The sequence below is a fragment of the Scleropages formosus genome, chromosome 22, assembly GCF_900964775.1.
Source record: "Scleropages formosus chromosome 22, fSclFor1.1, whole genome shotgun sequence".
NCBI lineage: Eukaryota > Metazoa > Chordata > Actinopteri > Osteoglossiformes > Osteoglossidae > Scleropages > Scleropages formosus.
The window spans coordinates 23,962,849-23,985,837 of NC_041827.1; the positions used below are offsets into that span (position 1 = coordinate 23,962,849).

The following is a 22,989-nucleotide window of genomic DNA, read 5'->3' on the forward strand; positions in this document are numbered from 1 at the left end:
CGTGAAGTTCATGAATTCTGTGCAGTATAAACACATCTTGGACTGAAAGGAAGTCTCAAAGGACTGTGCTAGCAGTGGTCCTGGATAAGGCCTGTCCTTTCTCCCGAGCCACTGTCCACACTGAACACTGTCTGACAGCTGTCGAGTCCTTGTAACACCAGTGTGATGTTCACACATGTCCGATGCCATCACCCTGTTGTGTTGTTCTTCCTTTACTTTCCGCCACCCTGACAAGATTGTTTTGTTTCCCACGTCAGGTACAAGTTCGCAAGCAACACATACGTTCCAAACGAGCTAGATGGGCATTTATAATGACTTTTCTGTATGAACATTTGCTCAGAACAGTAACCTCTGCAGAAAGGGGGCTAAACATTTGAGAAGCAATTCTGTCCCCTCTTGACACAGTGAAGCTTCTCTTCCATAATGAGGGCATGGTGTACCTGGATGACATTGCCGTACTGTATGACTGTCCCGAGGAGCTTCCGGTTCTCAGACTCATTCTGCTTCTTCTCCAGATCAGCAGCATGCTGCAGACACACAGAAGAACTGTGAGACTTAAGTTTAGCTTGGGCCTGACCACCTACTTCAAGATTCACTTTTAATGATCTGAATATAATGCTGAAAAAGATGGGAGAAAAACATTTCTGAGCAGTACTCGGAGCTCATGGACGGCCGGGGAGATTGCTTACCGCTTCGCACGACACACACATACACACAGGCTTTCAACCCTGATCCAAATCACTTGTACAGGAAATACTGAAGCAAAATTAGAGCAACAGAGCTTCCCGTCTTTTTTTTTCTTTTTTACTGAGGATACGCTTCCAAGGCTCACCGTCCCATGAGTGACTAGAATGGCAGCAAGACCACTCACATGTAGTTTGTTTAAGAGCACTGTGTCTGTCGTGCTGTTCCCCCCAGGTTTTGCTGCCTTCCAGAACTGCTTCTGTGCAGAGTATCGGTTCATGGGGCAGAGCTTGAACAGGCAGTCTGCAGAGAGAATAAGGGGACTTCATAGAACACTGGCAAAGTGCAGGATTCAAGTGGGAGTCCAAGGAAAGCAAAGGAAGGTGGACAGGTACATTCAATGCACTGGGGCATATCACTGTATGTTTAATATTTTGAACAAATGAACAAAACTACCTGGTTCAACCCAAGCAAATATCTATAAATCACACTGACATTGGCAAGATTCCAAAATCTCTGGGGAAAGTGACACACTCGCATTCTTTTTTGGGTGCAGAGCTAGCTGGGACATGGGCAGAAATGGTTGTTGGTGATCGCTGGGTATATACACAGTCCGTTGTCCAGCCCAGTCTGTTCCTGGAGAGCAGTGGGGTTGGTTAGGTATGAGGAGAAGGGCAGTGTGGAGACAAGGGAGGCCAAGCCAGGGCCCAGGTGGGCACAAAGCACTGTATGCATGGCTACTATGGCAGAAAGGGAGCCTTGCTGAGGGAGGCTGAGGTACACAGAGAAGTAAAGGAATGAGAGATGGTGGCAACACCATAGCAGGAAAAGAAATACATATGGCCGTTGGCTCACTTTTGACATACACCTTTGAACTTTATTATTATTGCAGGCCCCTTTTGTGAGATCCAAAGAGACAACATACATTAGCCAACTAGAAACTACACTAAAATCTTACACACCAGTCAGACTACAGTCGCTAACATGCTCAACATGCGTGTACCAATGTCCTAGTTTGATACGTAGAGCAGAATGAAATACACGTGACAGCACATTACTTCAAAACACAAACACTATGCAGCGTTATACAGAAGTGCAGTCTCTCTCTCTCTCTCTCTCTCTCTCTCCCCCCCTCTCCCTCTCCCCAAGCCGGAGCCTAACCCAGCAACACAGGGCGCAAGGCTGGAGAGGGAGTGGACACACCCAGGGCAGGACGCCAGTTTGCCGCTAGGCACCCCCAAGCGAGACTCGAACCCCAGGCCCACCAGAGAACAGGACCCAGCCGAACCCGCGGCGCTACTGCATCCCCGTGTCCCCCTGCAGAATCTCATCAAAGCGGAAAGTTTTGTCTCTTAATAAATAAATAAATAAATGCCATATCTCATTAAACCTACAAATGGTCAGACAAGCTACAGGGATCATCAACAGAGCATTTAACGATGAGGCGTACAGATGAAGCAGTCAGAGAGCAGGGATAAGCAGCTGACCAGCACTGTATTAAGAAAGCCTAGAAGTTATCTACTGCACAGAACCCAACTGAGGTGTTTATATTACATTTTAACTGTATTACATTACTTTTTATTCAGCTCATTCTGCACTCCAAAGTGACTTGTAATGTTGAGCTAATACTTACACTGATTTACCCTAAATACAGGCAGGCAATTTTAATACTGGAGCAGTTCAGGGTAAGTAGCGTAGTCGTGGATACCGCAGCAGGATTTAGGATTTGAACATGTGTCCTTGAAGGATGCCCACTAGACTACCTGCAGCCCCACACATGACTCCAATATATGATCTGATTTTTCAAAAGGAAGGAAGGAAATAACCCTGCGGTTACTGATTAATGGCTTTTTAGCATATAAAACATGGTAAATTTCACTGAAAAGTAACAGTCCTCAGGTCCAACTTTTTTCTCTTGTTCCAAAGTCATCTACAAAAGCTGATCATCAGCTGCACCCCAACCAGACTGCTATGCTCATCCACCTCTGCCCGCTTGGTGGTCCCATGAGCGAAAGGTCCAAAAGAAAAAGCTTGAAGGTTCTCGGTTCTGGCTATGCTGTGGTGGAACAACCTCCACCCTCTCACTCGGAATTGCCGAATCTCTGTCCACGTTTAAAAAGGGTCTTAAAACTCATCTCTTCTGGACTCACTTCATTCACCTCATAGGTTCATGTAATGTGTAAATTTTCATGCTCTAGAACTTTGAGATCATACCTGTTAACACAACTACTCCTGTAATGTAATGTAAATATTTATATAAAAAAATATTAGGAATGATCAGGAATCGTTGATGTTCGGGTAAAGTTTTATGCAGTTACTCATGTGATGAACATCGATGCATATGCTGTAAGAAACTAATTGTACTTAAGAATCCAAGTGTCTCTCTGCTAATGTAAGGAGCACATTGTATTTTCTATGAGATGTCCGTTGCTTTGGAGAAAAGCATCTGATAAACGAATACACGTACATGTAAAGTTGCTTTCTTATTACGTAGTATAATTTGTCGTCATAAGCGTAGCCAAGTACTACAACTGTCATTTAGGACAGCCAGGTGATGTCAAGTATGAAGACAACTTCGAATGGAGTGCCATCACCAGCCAGCCGAGCGGCGGGCAGATAAATGAAAACAAGGAAGCATTTGCCCCTTATTTCTCATCAAAGGTGACATTTGTCCCCTAAATGCATGAAACCACCCACCCTCTCGGGGACTAAGGAGCAGCGATGACAGTAGTGTAGTAGGTCTGACCCAGATAAGAAAACCAGGAAAGCAGCCTTGGAGAGCTCCCTAGAAACGTTTCCCTTCATATACAGTAGGTTTACTGGGCTACGAATACCAGAACAGGAAGAGGCTGAGCGCCGTACGCTTCCGACTCTCCGTTAAGGTACTTCTCTGACACAGTCTCGTTACTTTATCTTCCTTTGATGAAACACTGAGAGACAGGGGTGTGCTGCCACAGCACATGGAGCCAGCTCACACAGCAGACGGAACGACATGAAAAAGCGGAGCAATGTGAACACGATAAGAGAAACAGAAGGCATCACAGGACGCAAGTCTCACATCGGAGCACAGAAACCCTGGGAAACATTAGCCTGGACCACACCACATCAACTGTACTTGTATTCTTTTATTTTACCACCCTTAGCATCACACTTCTCACCTGACATTCATTAAGTAGTAATCACTTTAAAAATGACTTGCAAACACAGATTACCAGGAAAAAAGACAAAGGATTAAGTCATAAGCTTTTCCTATTTACAGAAGCAGGAAGGGCACCACGTACCCTGGCCATACTGCTGATAGCCTCTCAAAGAGAAAAGTGTGTGAGAAGCTAAGTTGACCCCCTGACCGGCCCCCAAAGAACATTCCTTTCCTGGCCCACTGGTCCAGATAACCAGGGACTCCTTAGGCACCTGAATAATGGCAAGTAGAGCACTTTCAGAGCAAATATCATCCTGGACATGTCACAAAGGAAGGTCCAGGCTGAACATTTCTCATGCACATTTTATTCCATTTGTCTACTCGGATGTGCCACCACCATGGGGTTTCATTTCTCACACCAGTAGGTTTTACACTCCATCTCCTCCTCCTTCCCTGAGCAGCCCCTGCCCAACAAGCAGCCCTTGAGCAGCATGTCACTTGCTGGACATGGGACTTACTGGTCAACACCCTGGTCCCTCCACAGATGCCACTAACACCATGTCCTCTTCCATGCTCTTTAAAGATGACAGATGGCAAATACAGCCCCTAACTGCTGCAAGGTCATGCAAGCAAAAAGAACTCATCACCTTCTGAACATACCTGTATACATGAATTAATGCTCATTAAAATTACTATAGTTGCATGTAGAAAAGACATCTGCATGCACATCAGCTTTTTAATACTTGCATTATGCAGCACTGACCTGTGTCATATAGCAAGTGCTACAACTTTTATAAGAAGTTGGTCTGCCCTACTGGAAGGTGTTACGCCACTGTGTCGGGTACAAAAGTAAAAATATGTCTAGAGGAACAAAGTTAAAAGTGTCCGTCAGTTATTTTCATAACTGCAGTGGAAAGTGACCGAGGAACGGAGGACTTTCCTTTGAATTTGCATAACTACACAGCGGAATGTAGTTCCTCCTCTTGCTGTAGAAGTTGAGAAAACCCATAGTGTACAGTAGAGTACAGTACTCCCGCAACTGCTCATACTACGGGCACAGAGGTCAAGGAGAGTATAGGTAGAATGTGCATGCTGCTCAGACACACTCCTCTTCGAGGGGGAAATGAAGCTGTGTTGTAACACACAAGCAATGCAGTAAAGTAAAATGGCAACTGTCTGAAACAAGTCTACATTCTAGATTGCAAAATGCTGAATAATTTTCAGCAAATGAAATGACAGAAAGCAAACGAGAATGTACTGCACCACACATTCTCTCATCAAAAACTCCACATTATAACACTTTCATTACCCAATTGCATACAGCTATTCAAACTAATTTTCTAGTTGTAAAATTCCATTTCTCCTCGCATCTCATTATTTTGTCACAAATACAACTGTTTACAACTAGATGGTTAAACAAAAACTCCTTAAAAAACTAGTAATTTAAACATACATTTAATCAATTAGCAGATGCTTTTCTCCAAAGAGACTTACAATGTGCATGTTCTAAGTCACCAATGAGAGAAAAGACCAAACAGAAGCTTTTTTTTTTTTAAATAAATGTGTAAAATTAAATCTCTAGTTTCACAACTTGTTGCTGCACTCCTCTCAACCTGCTGTATCTCGCTCTGCGACACTGTGATCCACCAGGACACCCTGCAGGCTGCCTCTGCACTAAACCATTATAACTCATGTGGCCATCAAGAGAAATGATAAGGCACTTTTGTTTATATGAACTACCCAAAAATGCAATGCCAATATTACTATGGGCCAGCATAGAGGCTCAGCGGGTAGAGCTACCACCTCATCCTCCTGGGCTCAAGGTTCAAATCAAGCTCTGTTGCTGTGGAACGTACATGTTCACCATGTTCACAGATATGTTTCAGGTAAACTGGAGAATAAAATGCCCAGAGTGTGCAAGCGTGCGTGTTACAGTTCTCAGCAGTGTAAATGGGTGAATGATTGCAGGAAGTTCAGTGTGGCATATCTAGCATCATATTTTGCCTTAGACAAAGGCTTCACTTAAAATACTAGTTAATCATTTTATGGCACTTCGGAGAAAAGTATCTGTTAGTGTTTTAAAATTGCACTGTAAATAAGCAGCATCATAGAGAAGATGGGGGGGGCGAGATATTCCATGCTGAGCTGGGGATCCAAGATGCCATTTAGCAACATAAGCATTACTTGTTACAGTGGCTTACAACTGTTACTTTCTAGAATGCCCAGGAGGGGTGGGCAACCACTGGCCCATGGACCCCCGGAGGTTTTTTCTCCCTCAACCTTCACTTGGGAGTTTTTGTTCCTTTCCCCGGTGGCCAGTAGGTATACTTGTAGCTCTATAAAAGTACTTTATTATGGTAACCATTAGTCGACTGTCTTCGTTTATATCTGTTTTTCTTGCCATGTGCCTGTGTTAAAACGCTCTGTCACTGCGTGACAAGAGCGCGCTATAAAAATAAATTTGAGTATAACAATTCAATGATAAAACAGTAGGGAAACACAGTCCAAAACAGCAGACACCTACAGTTATACACACTGCTCCCCCATCATTGTTGTTCTTTTATTGTTCAAAATTTCATAAAGCAGTATGTCCAAGAGGCTGCAGCAGGAACAGGATAACGTGCATGATCTTCACAGAGACTCCTGAGGATTACTCTGGGTCAGGAATGTGGCCAGACCGGTCCATTCAGCAACGCCAACTCCAGACACAAACACAGCCCGGAATAGCAAAGGGGGGGGGGGGGGGTGGTGGTTGGGGGCGCTATTCACAGTGGGATGAGCAAAGGCTTTTTTTTTTTTTTTTTTTTTTTTTTTTTAAAAGAGCTGTTTTACTGTTGATGAAATAATAAATCCCCAAAGACCTGTGGTTAGTGGTATTCCCAGCATGCAGAGTCCATTTACAGTATCTATGACACCTGTTATATTTTGTTCAGCGTAACAGCTCTTTTTCTTCATTAACTGACAGTCCTGTTGCACTTCAAATTATGTAATGGTTTAATTGTTCTTATTAATGTTATTAAACATGATAATCTGATATCTACCAATTACAGGCTAGATTCAGCATTAACCATTATTGACACGATGCATTGCAAGAGCAGCACAGATACAGATTCACAACTTCAAGTAAGACTTTATGTTGCTTTGGAAACAACGTGCCTATATGACAGTCAAGGTTGCACTTCTGCAGACCTTTGAGAGCTCCACATATATTATGAAGCGCGCGCGCGCGCACACACACACACACACACACACACACACACCCCTACCCGGCAACACAGGGCGTAAGGCCGGAGGGGGAGGGGACACACCTAGGACGGGACGCCAGTCCGTCACAAGGCACCCCAAGCGGGACTCGAACCCCAGACCCACCAGAGAGCAGGACTGCGGTCCAACCCACTGCGCCACCGCACCCCCTTAGTATGAAGCAGTCTCTGAATATTTCTTTTAAATGGTCCAAAAAATGGCATCTCTGCACTCAACAGCTCAGTCAAAAGGTAAGGCCACACTATGGTATCGAAACCACTGGGGCCTTTCTGCTCAGTTGAAATCACCGTGACACAGAGAGCGAAGGGCTCAAACCAAGTGAGGGAGAAGATTAAACATCCAAAGGTCTTTTTCAGTCTTATCAATTTCTAAAACCCATAAATGCAAAACCATGCATACATGAGAGATTATTCTGAGTAATGAAAAGAGCAGTTCAAAAGTGAAGGCTACATCAGTGACTGCTTGTCCAGGCCATGCTGACATCCCGCCTGGATACCGCAACTCTCCCCTGTGTGACCTTCCTGCTACTGCCATCAGACCTCTGCAGCTGATACAGAATACTGCGGTATAAGTTGCGTTTGACTTGCCAAAGCGTTCCCGTGTATCTCCTCCACTCGTTTTTCTGCGCTGGCTTCCTAAGGCTGCCCGGATCAAACTCAAGACCCTGGTTATTGTCTACAAATGCATCAATAGAACTGCTCCTAGCTATTTATTACAAGACTTGATCAACTGCTACACCCCAAAAAGACCACTTCACACATCTACTGCTGCTCACTTGGTGGTCCCGCACATGAAAGGTAAAGCACGGAGGTTCTCGGTTCTGGCTCCGTTGTGGTGGAACGACCTTCCCCTCTCACTCAGAACTGCGGAAACTCTGTCTACATTCAAGAAGGGTCTGAAAACTCACCTTTTTCGGACCCACTTCACCCAAGAGCTCTCCAGCTCATTTAGTGTAATCGTTCATGCACCGTAACGTCATGAGCATCACCAGATACAGCCTCTATTTAGCCACTACTCCGGCGTTGTATTTGCTTGCTTGTGTGTACACACACACACACACACACACACACACCCTGAACTGCTTGTTCCCGTCAGGGTTGCGGGGAGCCAGAGCCTAACCCGGCAACACAGGGCGCAAGGCTGGAAGGGGAGGGGACACACCCAAGACAGGACGCCAGTCTGTCGCAAGGCACCCCAAGCAGGACCTGAACCCCAGACCCACTGGAGAGCAGGACCCGATCCAACCCACTGTGCCACCGCGCCCCCCTCTTGCTTGTGTACCTTATTTTTTTAAAAAAAAAAAAAAAATGGTGGGAGGGTATCAGGATTCATCTGTCCTGAGTTTTATGCACCTACTCGTGTGATGAACATTGGTGCATAATGTGGAAACAAACTAGGTTTACTTAATCACGTCTGTAATTATGTCTCTTTTTCCGAATGCAATGCACAAATTGTATTTTCTCTGAGATGTACGTCGCTTGGGGAAAAAAAGCGTCTGCTAAATGAATAAACGTAAACGTAGAAGGAACCAATGGGGAAGAACAATCAAGGGACATATCCAGTTCATGAGGACAACTTAAAACAGCAGAGAACAGGATAACTGTTTTGTAGGACAACACTGGAATCCAGACAAACTATGCCACAAACACAGTGGATTGTGCCCCTTTACACTAGTAAACGTGCTGAATCGGAGGCATAGTGCTGCAGCGACTAGTGCTGGTGCCTCACAGCTCCTCAGCTATTGTTTGACATGTTTCAATCTGGCTCAGTCTGTGGAAACTGCATGTTCTCCCCATGTTTATGTGGGTTGCCTCTGTACCGCTCAGTTTCCTCCCACAAACCGAAGACGTGTTACAGGTGATTTCTCTCTCTGAACTGTCAGAGGGTCAAAGAGTGAATATTTGCTTTGATACATTGCTCTCCTCCACAAAAGTGTCAATGACCATAGGGTAGCGTCATCCTTTTGGGTAAAGGTGTCCGCTGAACACCAACAGCTGCACGTCACTTTGGAGAAAAGCACCAGCTCCATTAACCAATGTAATGTAGGGGAAAGTTCGCTCCAAGAGAAATGTGCAAAGTGTTGAAGGCCTTGGACCTTGGAGCAGGACCATGTGCAGCACAAGTGCTACACACAACAAATCACTCAGAAATCATTCAAGGGATCTCCGGCACCACACGGCTCCAAGGGACTGACAGATGCATACCTGCACATGTGGTCTTTGGGCCACACGCTGCATTTGAGGGCCACTACGCGAGACGGCCCACGACGGAGTACCATGAAGTCCTCACAGCAGCAGGCTTCCGAAAATACTCCTGCCCACACTGCAACTACAGTGGTTCCCGTGACTGCAGTGACAAGAGCGACTGCTCTGGGGCTCGACCAGCAGAGAGCAGGTGTCGAATCAAAAAGCAAAACCAAGTGCGCAATGACCTAAATTTAGAACACCAGAAAGGTGTTTAGGGGTGCTTCCTGCCTCCTTGCAATAGACGGAACCTGGAACAGACGCCAGCCGAGCGTCACGGTTTTGGTCTCCGTAAGCAGCAGTCTGTTCTCTTCTCTCATGCAAGATGCACCGTAAACAGAAGCAAGTGTTTTGATTAGAGTTCACGCCACCAGTTCGAGTTTTCAAAACCAATGGCAGCACGAGTCAAACTGTGAAGTCTTGGCTGGCCTGAGAACTGCAGCTGCTTCTCTCAAAGGCTACTCTTCACCTTGTTTTTGCACCGCAGTTTATGGGAGGGGAATGTTGTACTGAAGCATGTTTACTCCATTACTGCACAGGATTACTGTAGCTTCACCCCAGCAGTCACTAGGGTGCCAATGAAAGGTACAGCAAAAATTAAAGTTTAATATTTTACATGCCTTACTGCCTCATTTTGTTCCTCATCACATAAAGATCAACTGAATGTTTTTTCTACCAAATATTTAAAATGTCTTATGGTTACTCAGTAACATTACATAATGAACACAAATTTCTAATTCAGAATAAACAACTACGTGTGCTTCAGATCTGACTGTTGGCAAAATGTACTACTACTTCTAATGTATTTAGAGTATGTTGTCAGTGATTCCAGGAAAACTTTTGCTCCTTTTACAGCAATTTTACTGTGAAAGAGATGATGGTTTAAAACTAACTGTTGAATTGTTTCAAGTACAGCACCTGCTACCAATGTCACAGCAGAATTCCCTACTTTAGGCAACTTTAAAATATAATTTGTTCTGAGCATTTTGACAACTTTCTAGTCAACTTGAGGCAGGGCCATTAGTACTCCTATGATGTGTGCAAGTGAAGTAATTACTCAAGTGCAGTACGCATTCATGAAACTGAATTCGTACAAAAAGCGCGACGATATCTTGCTGTGCGACTGAGTGTTCTCTAATCAATGATGCATTTGTGTGATTTCCTATTAGACCAATGGCAACTTCACACTGAAAAGGCAATATTCCTATATTTATCTGGGCTCTGGCACAAGAGCACCTGCTGGTTATTTTTATTACTTAGATTTACATTTATATTTATTCATTTAGCTGACACTTTTCTCCAAAGCGACTTACAATGTTAAGCTACTTACAATTACTTACCCTTTTGTACAGATGGGAAAGTTTACTGGATCAATGTTAGGCAAATAGATTGCTCAAGGGTACTACAGCTGTAGCTGAGATTTGCCCCGACAACCTATGAACCCAAAGGCAGCAACTCCTACCACAACACTACCAGCTGCCCCCTTCATTTTTGCAGAGGCCTTATTTGTAAAGATGGAGCTGTACACTATTTTATCCTCTTGTTTACTTCTGTATTTTTGAACTAGGAAGCCTTGGTGTGCAACAATGAACGCTGACAGCATAATGCTGTCAGACATTAGAAAGAGCCCTACTGTACAGTGTCACTGAAACTCCATCTTCACTCACAGCAGACAGACTTCCACAGTGGTCCACAGTCACACACAGCCTGTGTAACCTCGCACATCTTGCAGACCCTGCTGCCTCACTGACACATCACAACAATCTCGACACATGAGCATATTTGCACATAACTGCTCTCCTGGTTCCACCCACCAATGCATTGTGAGCCCACTGGGAAATTAGTACCATCTCATGTTCCACACCTCCGATGGAGTCCGTTTCACCTCTGACAACAGAACTTGTAAAACCACATTAATATTCACTGCATCTGCAAAAGCCTCTTTGGCAGCACTGGTAAATCACTGGTGAATATCTCCACGCAATCATGATCATTACCTGCTGTAGGAATTAAGGTCAAAGTGACAAGCTTTTGATCAACCCAGTACCTTTACTATACCCATTGAGATGCCCAAGAGTCAGTAAAAGTAAAAGGAGTAAGCATATGGCAACAATTTCAAAACCCAAAAGGAACATTCACCCCTTGAACTCAACTGTAAATGTACACATTCTATGTCCCATATCAAAAATACAAGAAATATCATTACACATGTAACTATTTCATAGCCCTGAAAAATTAAAATCATACTTAATTTAAATCATACTTAGAATTTTATGAGCACTTCACCCGGCAGACATTAACACTAAGATCATTTTAAATATCTGCACATTGGTGCAAATTCACCACATCCCAACTAGGGCAGGCTAAACAAGACAATTCAGGATGGTTCTTCAGTGAGAGAGAAAGAGACAGATTAACAATTTGCTGAGACTGTAATGGTCTCATTAACAGAGAGGGCAGAGGAAACGTGGCCTTACCTCGAAACTTCTTAGGAGGGTTGTTGAGGTCCCCAGTGTCTGGCTGTACCACACAACGGTCATCTACTAGACTGAGGGGGCAGAAGAAACAAGAACAGTTTTTTTTTTTTCTCCCCCCCCTCCAAGAAAAACAAACACAACAGTAAAGACAAACATACCCGCATGAGCCTCGGTTGCCTCATCCCATACCTTCTACAATTCCAGTGTTTTACCCATTGAAACGGCTGGGTGTTCCCTGGACCAACTTGGTCAGTATCTTGCTCAACAGTGCTACAGCAGGGTATGAGACTTGAACCTACAACCTGAGTCCAATGTCAGTAACATAACGGTGCCACATGATGCACAACAACCACTGAGAGAGAAGGAATTGTTCACTCACACAGATTAAATAGTTGTGTGGCAATGCGTCAGTTTAACACTATATTAATTGTGCTTCACAAACAATATGTTCAGTGTGAGCCAAGTCAAGCTGTCTTCCCCAGGTTAACAAACCCTGATATTTTAGGGACATGAGACATCAGCAACATTCACTGTTCTCGCGTAAAACAAACGATAGGAGCCCAGTCCTCTGTGCTTTGTACATTGGAAAGAGTTTTACTTTTTGAAAAACTGACCGGCCGCTACTCTTTGGTTTTCCACACACTGCTTGCCACTTGGAAAGCCACTGTGCCACATGTGCGATACCTCCAGGCGACATCACATCAGTCATTCATGCCCAGGGTGCCATGTCATTGTACAGCTTTGTTCGCTGCCTTTCACGTCCAGCATACAACATAATACACCAACCGCCTACTTGTACATCCCAGGTGCAGCTGGCTCAGCAATCTCACCATTTACTGGAAGCACAGCGGTTCACAGAGGGTGGAGAGACCAGGAAGTGTCCACATGGCATCCACATCAAAATCCATATCAATCTACAGAGAGCCAGTGAGAACAAAGGTACAGAGCAGCACATCACAGAACTTACTGTTCCTCAGAGACATGTAACCTACAGCAATAAACCTTCATAGATTAACTTATAGTGAAGCAAACCAAGTGAAATGTTAGTAACAATAGTAAAACTGGCAGCACAGCAGGTAGTGCAGGTGTCTCACATAACCTGTACTGTGCAGATGGATGTAGGCTCGATCTCTGCTGATGCTGCACGACCTTTCTCCCACGGCCCAAAGACATATGTTTCAGATGAGCTGGTTACTATGACTTGTTGATAGTTTGTGTTTACATTTACTCACTTTTGAAGAAGTAATGCACAGTGTTAGGCTTCTGACAATTATTTAACCATTTATACACACACACAGTCCGAAACCGCTTGTCCCAAGCGGGGTCGCAGCAAGCCAGAGCTCAACCCGACAGCTCAGGGCACAAGGCTGGAGGGGGAGGGGCACAGCCCGGATGGAACGCCAGTCCGCCGCAAGGCACCCCAAGCGGGACTTGAACCCCAGACCCACCACAGAGCGTGACCTGGCCAAACCCACTGCACCACCGCGCCCACCTTATACAGCTGGGTAATTGTACTGGAGCAATTTTAGGGTAAGTAATACCTTGCTCAAGGTTTATAAATGGGTGAATGACGAGGGAGTTTTACTGCAGCGTACAGAGCATTGCAAGTCACCTTGGATAAAGGTGTCAGCTAAATATGACACACTAAGCGTTGTGCATCGTTTCAAAGAAAAGTGCCAGCTAAATGAGCAGCAGCGTCCATCGTCAGAGTGCAGTGGTTTACCCATTCCTACTTACCCTGAATTACTTCAGTAAAACATTCAGCTGCAGAAATTGTTCAAATGCTCCAAGTTCAAGAGGTAAACGTGTCAGCTAAGCAACAAATGAATGAAGTGCAGCTCTTTAACACCAAGGACCAAGGTGGACTGAGGTGCATTGTGTGTTTATATCAGGACAGTCCTGTGCTATTAATAGGTCTTCTCAGCATAGAGTGGCTGTCTTTCCCCACACATTCCTAAGTGGAGTGTAGTAAAACTATCAAAGCTCACTCCTGGCAGCCAATACTTAGCTAGTTTCTGCAAAAGAAAAGAATATGTAGAGCTGGGAGGAATAGAAGGGCCTTTTATAGGTGTGCAGTGGTGACAAAGACCTCTCACTACCCACATTTACATTCTTCCGTTTAGCCGATACCTTTTTCCAAAAGCCGACTTATAATTATTTACCCATTTATACAGCTAGGTAATTTTTACTGGAGCAATTTAGGGTAAGCACCTTGCTCAAGGGTACTACGGCCAGAGGTGGGAATCAAACCTGTGACCTTTGGATCCAAAGGCAGCTCTAACCTCAGAGCACACCTGCTCAGCTAAACACTGCTTTGTCCTATAAAGTAACCCCTGAAACCTTCAAATAAAGGAGCTTAAAATGCTGTAATGCTCTGCAATGGCTTATATTCATCGTCACATAGGTTTAGGAAATGTCATTTTTACAATGATAGTGCGATTTAGTCAGACGCTTACGTCAAACAAGCACAAATTTGCATGTAAATAAAATTATGCTCCTGAATGCTAATCTGTAATGAGGAGCATGACTAATTCCTGCAGCTTCCTGGAAACGGTCCAGCCTCAGGAAACAGTTCACACCTGAGACCAAGCTAAACGGTGCTCTCTGTAACCATCAGAAGACTGGAAGGATCCCATCAGATCACACCACAGTAATAAAGCATCATTCACTGAGGTATTTTGTGTAAACTGCTTCAAAAAAAATTATATATGGCCGTTCAGGTTCTCTGAATGTTTCCAACTGAAGAAGCAGAAACACAGAACACTGTCTCAGTGGAGAGAACTGTGGCCTTGGTTGGGGTTAAGTAAATAAAAATTACCCAACAGACACTGGGGCTCGTACTCTAGTATGGCGTGGTCCTCCAAAGACAGGGCAAGACATGCAGGAGATTTTGGACTGCCTAAATAGCATGTGAGTGAGTAGTTCTAGTGGACAGCATCCTGAAAACACAATGTGTCTGAGCCACCAATGTACTTGTCATGAGTCAAGTCCTTCATTGGATTACCAGGTGATTACCAATAGCAGATAGACTGAAACTGCACCGGTATATAACGCAATAAGTGCATGTTTCTTTTTTTAATACATTTCCAGCTGCACAAAAACATACGTTACACAAAACCTTCGAGCTGCCATAACAATAATCATATTTCATGCAAATAAATTAATGCCATCATCCTGCAGTCACATTCTGCACAAGTCGCTGTAGAATGTGACGAGCACCTTCGTTATACATCCTTTCCCAGCACCAATCTCTGCAGACGATCAGAGGCAGGTCACTCTGGACCTTTAACAAGCCTAATGGGAGACAGGCAAGTCATGGCAAGGGGAAAAGGGTACTGCACCAGCTTTGCACAAGTATCCCAACAGGCCAACCTTGCTGGAGGTCTCCAAACATTCAGCACAGCTGCACTTGTCAAGACCACAGAAGACAAACCCACTTCTCACAAGCACTCATTTCTGCAATCAGCATCATCACTTAACTAATGCCCAATAATTTCATGTTTTTGGTGTTTGCGAGGAGTTTTATGCAAGCATGTGCTGTGGTTTGAGTCACAGGCATTAACCAAATCAGTCATGAGAAGAGAGGACGAGATGAGGCAGTAGGCAGAGAGAGCCACCCCATGATGGCACCACTTCTCTAGGGCTTCAGATGGCCTCACATTCACTGGGAGTCTAAATGTAACTTGTTTGTGTGATCTGTGTGTAAGTGTGTGTATGCACGCACCACAAGCACCAGGTGCATTTTTCCGGCTAAGAGAAAGCGATGACTGTGCAGAATGAAACCCCAGAAAGTGAAAAAGACTAACTGCCTCACCATGGCAATGCTAGCAGCAAGTGTACCACTGGACATGTCCATATGCCATCATCAGGCAGCTTTTCTGTGAAATTTAAGTCACCTGCACTCACTCTCCCAGAGAAGAAAAAAGGGACAGCAGTTGAGAGCTTGACAAAACTGAGCCAAAGGCCCCAAGACAAGAAACCAAGAGAGCTGCATAGCCACAGTGCTCCCTCTTCCTCAGGGCAGAGCAGAACTGCAGAGCCACTCATTACATCAGTACAAAGGAGACAAAAATGAGGCCACGGCCCTCAGCCAGTCACCAGTGTTCTGCTGCGTTGAACGCGGGAGAAGGTGCCACCTGAGTGCAAGTGTGGAGATGACTGTGTTGACAGCGCTTGTCCTCCAAGGCCAGACAGGCTGCAGAAGAAGAGCTAAGGTGAAGGGACTCATAATAATACTTTCACCTCATCTCACCTACCTTCTTCCTATCCTTGCAGGTGAACTCTACTGATAGTACCATACTACTGTACACAAATAGCATGTATTGTCTGAAGGTTTTGTGTGAAGACAAAACACATTGTGCTACTTTAGCGACTAGTACAGCAGCAATAGGTCCTTCATTGTTCTTTCACTAAGCAGAGGAAAGACTTAAGCACTGACTTTTACAACATTGTATAGTTCCTGTTGTAAAAGCTGATTATCACTGAGACAGTACCACCTCTGCAACGGCAGTCACCATCAATGCTCACGGATTCACAGCAAACAAAACCAATGTGTATTCAAGGATATCAATGAAAAAGTGTTACTTCAGTACAGCCAAAAATAACACTACCGAAAGTTTTTTTTTTTTTTTTTAACCAAACAAGCAAAAAAGGAAGCAAACTTAAAACCTCTGAACCTCAGTAGTGCTCCCACTGCAACAACTGTGGCCCTTCAACGGAGCTTGGTGTCAAACTCAACGCTCCTGCTGAGACGTGTCCAACACAGCCACTACTACTGAGCATTGCACCAGAGTGTGATGCATTCTCGGATCTGGCGAAACTCTTGACTACACCCGTAGGGGACCACACACCACTTTTTCCCCATGGGACAGCAAAGAGTGCTGCTGTCTCACAGCACATGTACTAAGCAATAGACAGACAGAGGACCAGAGCATTGTCCTATGTGGAGTTTGGATGTTATCCTCATTACCATGTGGATTTCCTCTGGATGCTCCGATTTCCTTGCACCATGCAAAGATATGGATTTCAGGTGGGTATGTAACTAACCCTGTGTGTGTGTGTGTGGACATACAACAGGACTCAAGGGACATGAGAAGTGGGCAACAATGAGGCCAGGTGGTTAAGGAACTCACCTATAAGTAACAGTGAGATTCAAATGTCAAAATGATCTGTTATACCCTCCATCCAAGATGTTTCCAATTAATCTCTTCAGTACATTACCCATAGAAGAAGGTAAAGTGTAAAACTACATTGGGTAACACTTAAAATTGAACTTGAAAGCAGAGAAAGCAATAATAAACAATTCATAAAGACCAAGAAAACTGTTTTCAGAGGTGGGGATTGGAAAGCCTGCAGAAGGAAGAGGCAGCAGAAATTCAAACTTACCCCAAAGTGCTTATGAACCCATTGGTGGACCCTTCCGCATACAGCGAGCAGATGTCCCCAATGTGTAAGAAACTGGACATCTTATCTGACATTTTGACACCCAAGGCTCGGCCTGTATGAGGGGAGAAGGAAAAAAGTGCCATTTTAGCTACTACATGGACAGTGCAAGAAATCTCACTAAAGGGCTGTTTACTAATAAATTTACGCTCAGAATCATCCAAAGTGGTGTTCAAAAAACAGAGGTTAATAGACACTGTAAAACAATAAAATTTATATCGAGATGAAAACCATGAGACCGCTATCTCTCAGCAGTATCTCCTGTATTTGCATTACAAATTTGGAATGTAGCACAACTGCATTAGGAAGAACATTTAGCATTAGTGGAGGTTTATCTAACACAGGGTAATGATAAAAGAACAGAGAACATTAAAGGTGGGAGGGCAAGGAACACACAGAGTGTAGCCTAAATTCCCACCAATAATAACCCGACAAGAAGAGATCCTGCCGGTAAGCAGAGTTCATCTGATCCTGGAAACTTGCATGGTGGCGATTAGAGGGCTCAACATACGAGACAGAGACAGGCAGGATTAGGGGTCGACTGGCCAGAGGTACTTAACGCTACTTAAAAGTACATAAGCCACTTTGTTTGTTATGACTTTTCTTATCCATTCACCACAAAAACTTAATGCAGGAGGGGTAGCATAGCAGCTAAAGAGGCTGGCCTCTCATCTGAAGGCTGCCAGCTGGCTATTCATTTGCATCCTTGAACAAACTATTTAACATGAATTTACTCTGGTATACAGTCAACTGTTTTATTGCCTTTGTTCAGTTCTCTGTCACTGTGTGAGAAGAGCGCTCTATTTATTTTTTTTTAAAAAAAAAAAAAAAAAAAAAAAACTGAATTTCTTCAAGAGAATAATCAGCTGTATAAAGATTTAACCCCCCCCCCCCCCATTTGGGGAGGGAAGAGAGGAAAAAAAAAATTTTAGTGGGTGTTTTTATCTAAATGTTACTAGCTCTTCATACCCTTGGTGTACCGTCACAAAATGGGGCTAAACTGCATACCTGAGGTAATACTGTACAACTAAGAACATCAGCAAGCTTGACATAAGAATACAGAAACAGCAGCCCACACCCTGTGGGGTGGCCAGTCCTACTTTCAGGTCACGCTGTGACCTGGATTTTGATGTTTGGCTGCTCATTCGACCTGAGTCCACGCAAACAAGACGGACAGATACCTGTTCGTTTCACTCCACTAAACAGACAAAGCACAAGACCATGGAAATACAGTAAGTTCTCATTTTTAAATATACCTTGAACAATGCATACTTTATTTGTTCACTTTAAAAGAAACTGGAGTATTCAACACATTGCCTCAGTTATTTTTAACAGCAAAGTACCTTATACATAATTACATTAAATGTGATCAGCAAGGCATACTAAAGGCTTTTGGTTTACTGGTGTACGATATAAAGAACAGCATTGCATTTTCCCCTGTCATCTCCATGCAAATACTGCACATTCCAAAGCATGTAGAAGAGAAAGTCCAGGGTTCCTCCTACAGCCTATAGTCGTACTGAAAGCCAAAACCTTTTCACATCGGCAAGATGATGTATGTTCAACAAAGAGACACAGTAAGAAACAAGAACACAGTAGTGTAGAACATGTAATACTGCACAGAGCAGGTCTCTGTTCTAATTTCCTACATAAAAAAAAAAAAAAAGCATTCAATTTCAGTTATTTCTCATTTATTTTTGTATCTTATAAGTAATGTCTGGTTATGCACAATGGTTGAAGGTTTGCCTTTTGTGCACATGGTGGTACTAAACAGCTTGCATTTAATTTAAAGTCCTTGTCTGACACTGAGACAGACAGGATGCTCACCAGCTGAGGGACATCAATCCACTCCATGCACCTCTTAATGAGAAACAAACAGAAACTTAAAGGTACCGCCGAGTAGCGCTGCTGTCTCGCAGCCCCTGGGTGGTGAGAGAGGTCATGGGTTCGATCCCTGCTCAGTCTGTGTGGAGTTTGCATGTTCTCCCCACGTCTGTGTGGGTTTCCTCCCACAGTCCAAAGACATGCTGTTCAGGTTCCCCCCCATGGTGTGTGAGTGACGGAGAGAGTGTGTGTGCGCGTGTGTGTGTTCCACTGATGTGTGGATGAGTGACCCATTGTAAGTAGTGTATCTAGCAGTGTAAGTCACCACGGTGAATAAGGTCTGCGGACAGTGCAAATCAATGGATAACTTTCCTTCTTGGCATGACTGGCAAAACACTGGAGGGTACTGTCTCATCACATATTTAAACATATTCAGCTGCTCAGGCCTTTTATTGCATTTTCACATGCTGGTTTCTGCTATATAGTAATACAAAAAGTATTTACTTATTTACTTAACTTACACTGCTGACAGATATCAGCTGCTGCAAGTAGCTTATAACACCAAAGGTTAAATTCCATCCTTCCTGTAGTGCCCTTGATCAAGGTATTTACTCTGAACTGATACAGTAAAAACACTTCTGTATAGATAAGTCCTCTTAAAATTTGCTCATTGACACCAAGTCATCTTGGAAAACTCAGTGGCAGATAAATAAAATTGCTGTTCCCCCACTTCACTGTAAGCCTGATTGAAATAGCGATGTAGCTGCTCACACCCACTCCAGCACTAGAGTCAAAATATTGTGGGATAAGCACATGGGGTCCGAAGAGCCCGGCAGCATCGAATCAACTCAAGTGTAAAAAAACGACTAGAAAATTAGGACAAAAAATAAATAAATGGATAAAACAAACTTTCCAGTGTGAAGATGATGCGCACGCGGTCAGTAACACACTCCACTTACACCAACTGTTAATCATGGGAGCTCCTTCAAATGTTCTCTGGAGATGTTTCTATACAAACACAAAAATGTCACTGTGTGATTAATGAGCTTACAAGTTCAACAATGAAATAAGCTAGAGCCAAACTCAATGTAAATGAGAGGTGGACATGGCAGAAGTTAAAATGTACATACATTTAATAAAGTACATTATGATCATCACAGCCAGATATGACCCTGAGGAAGCAGAGTGACCGAGGAGCTGGAAGTGTGTGCGAAAGCTGCACTGATGCTGTGAATGAAGTACACTGGGCTGGCAGACAGAGAGGTGAGCGCAGGAGGAGAAGAACTGACACAGACACAGAGTGACCGCCGTCCGGTCCTGCCCACAACACAACCTGTCTGTTTCCTAAGACAACAACTGAACTGACTCAGTTACTATCTTGCAACTTTACCTTCACCACGGAGACAGTGACACTCAGTGTGCTTCAGAGGCGCAGCTGAAGATGAAGAGCGATCAGCGGGATACAGTTTCCACAAGCTTCTCGTCCTTTAAGTCCATGATGCTCACAGTCCCTCCCGCTAGGAAAAGAGGCGGCTCTCCGACGCTATAACCTGCAACTCTGGCTCCTCTCCGCACAACCGCCACATGAGTTCTACGGACCTGTCTCGTTCATGAATTCATTTATAGGCGAGGGGGTGTCTGGGAAATGCAGTTTCAGTGGGAGACGCGTGTGTGTAAGATGACGAAATCGAGCGTCTATTTATAGCCAGGTTTATTACTACAATTCCCAGAATCCTCCCCTGTTGACAGGTATTTAAAAAAAATATCTATCGGTTACATTTTGAGACAGTAAATAAAACATTGGTCGTATACTAAAAATATACCGTATTAAATAAATCGGGTCGTCAGTATACTGATACTCCTCAAGTGAACTGGACATTTTTGGTTAACTGTTGTATTCGTTACATTAGATTGGTAACCAGGAAGTTTACAAGCAAGGGAAGGGAGATTTCCGAATACAAAGTTTTGCTGTATGAATTAATGTAGTAAATTATTTGAAACTACGAGGAAAAGGTTGTCAGTGAAATGCTACCGTTATTATTGGACGGGTTACTGGGTCTGTCGGCGGCGTCTGTGCTGGTTTTCGGCTCCGAAATGAGAGTTTTTAGAAGAAAGAGCACCAACCAAGACACGAGATACATACAGCCAGTTGCTGCTCGACACCCCCGTCATCAGCCGCCAGCCAGAGAGGAAATCATTTTGCTTCTTCTTAAAAATTATGAGGAGAAAGAGTAGCTAAGGTAAGCAGCTGACTGGTCACGTGACACCCGCCAATTCTGCGAACGGGGCTTCGTGGCTCGCGCGCCGCGAGCACGTGCTTAGCGCGCGGGCTCGTACAACGCCGGTGCTGTAACAGGGATACTCGCCTTCTCAGGGTGTGAGCCTGGCTGGGCGAGTTTTTTTTTAGATGGGCTTCCGTTCCAGAGGAAATCATTTAGCTTCTGAGAAAGTCAAGATCCAAACACACCAACGAAGATTTTACTGCATGGGCTATTGATGAAAGGAGGGGGGCTACAATCAACTCCAGTCAGTAGTACTCCTGGACTGGGTCCTTGACCATCTTTGAAAATGAAGGTGATCATTTCACCTCAAGTAGCTACTTGATACACTTGACATTCTACTGCTCCTGAACATCAATCCTGCCTCACGAGATTTGCTATAGGAGAAAATTGCCTGTGCAAGTCAAAACAAACGTTGTCCGCTGATCCCGGAAGAGAAATGCATTGAAAATGTGTGAAACCTTAGTCTAGGGCTAAATGCACTTTTCTGTTAACAGCTGGGGTAATTTATATGGGGTGGACAAAATAACAGAACCACCAGACAATATGTTAATATGAAAGACCTAATAATCAGAAGAGGTTCAGTGCTTCTTGGAGTCCGTGTGTTGTGGGATATTGCACCATTTTCAAGAAGAAAAGCCTCAGGATTTTTGACGGATTAAGGAGATGGAGATGTTCTTCACAGTCTACACTCTAGAATTTGCCCTAAAGGTTCAGTGATATTTACATCTGGTCACTGAGGAGGTCAAGGAAGGCGTTTGGCTGAATCCTGGTGTTAATGAAACCAGTCTTGGATTTGTTTCACAGTGTGTATGGGGGGTATTATCATCCTGGAATTTGGGAACATCACATGGGAACAGTGTTAGCACCATAGGGTATACTTTGTTCAGTAAAATGGCCCCATATTGTTGGGCTGTTACACAACCATGTAGAGCAATCTTCGGACTTACTGACTCCCATAAGATGGCTGCCCATTCCACTACGGAGGCCCTGCCATGTTTAACAGTTGGCAACAGGCATTGTGTGTTGAAGGCATCCTTAACTTTCTCCAAACATAAATCCATTCAGCTCTAGAGAATAGGAGGGAAGATAACTCCTCAGACTGTATTAATTTTTCCAGTGTTCATGGGTCCAAGTTTTGCGCTCCTGTGCACCAGACTGTGTCTTTTTGCACGGATCTTGCATGCAAATAATTTCCAAAGGACATGCTAATTGTCGGACCTCTATTGGTGATGCATAATGATTAGAAATTCACCTAATATAACTCACCTTTGCAGCTGCATTTGTATTTGTGATTTAGTTACTTCAAGGTTAAACTCCTTTTTCGTGTGGTGTTTCTGTTATTTTGTCCACCCATGTATATTTGCTTTTGGTGCCATCCATGGCAGGTAGGCCTGAAAGGCTGCCATTCACAGTCTTTAGAGTGTCTCTCCTGTTGAGTTCTGCAATAAAGTCTCTAACTTTAGTTGCTCCAGTAAAATGTCCATCTTTATAAATGGGTAAAAATATATCTTGGATAACAGAGCTATTTAAACAACATTATGGCCTCTGATGACAATAATGATAAGTAAACAGAGGCAGAGCCTTTCAGAGTGAAAAGAAGGGAAATAATATTAATTTTCTTTGTATGGGTTCAA

At 43.9% G+C, this 22,989-nt stretch overlaps 1 protein-coding gene across 5 annotated transcripts in view; it reads right to left on the reverse strand.

Annotated features, from left to right (window-relative positions):
• itpr1b (inositol 1,4,5-trisphosphate receptor, type 1b) overlaps positions 1-20,667 on the reverse strand; it is a 105,449-nt gene extending 84,782 nt beyond the window's left edge. For all 5 annotated transcript variants that reach the window (XM_018734086.2, XM_018734085.2, XM_018734084.2 and 2 more), the window contains exons 1-5: positions 20,464-20,667; positions 17,193-17,304; positions 11,808-11,878; positions 872-987; positions 441-527 (exon numbers count right to left, since the gene is read on the reverse strand). In XM_018734086.2, coding sequence (XP_018589602.1) covers positions 441-527; positions 872-987; positions 11,808-11,878; positions 17,193-17,284 — 366 coding nt within the window. In that variant the 5' untranslated portion in view covers positions 17,285-17,304; positions 20,464-20,667. The remainder of the gene's footprint in view (positions 1-440; positions 528-871; positions 988-11,807; positions 11,879-17,192; positions 17,305-20,463) is intronic.
• Between the last annotated feature and the right edge of the window lie 2,322 nt (positions 20,668-22,989).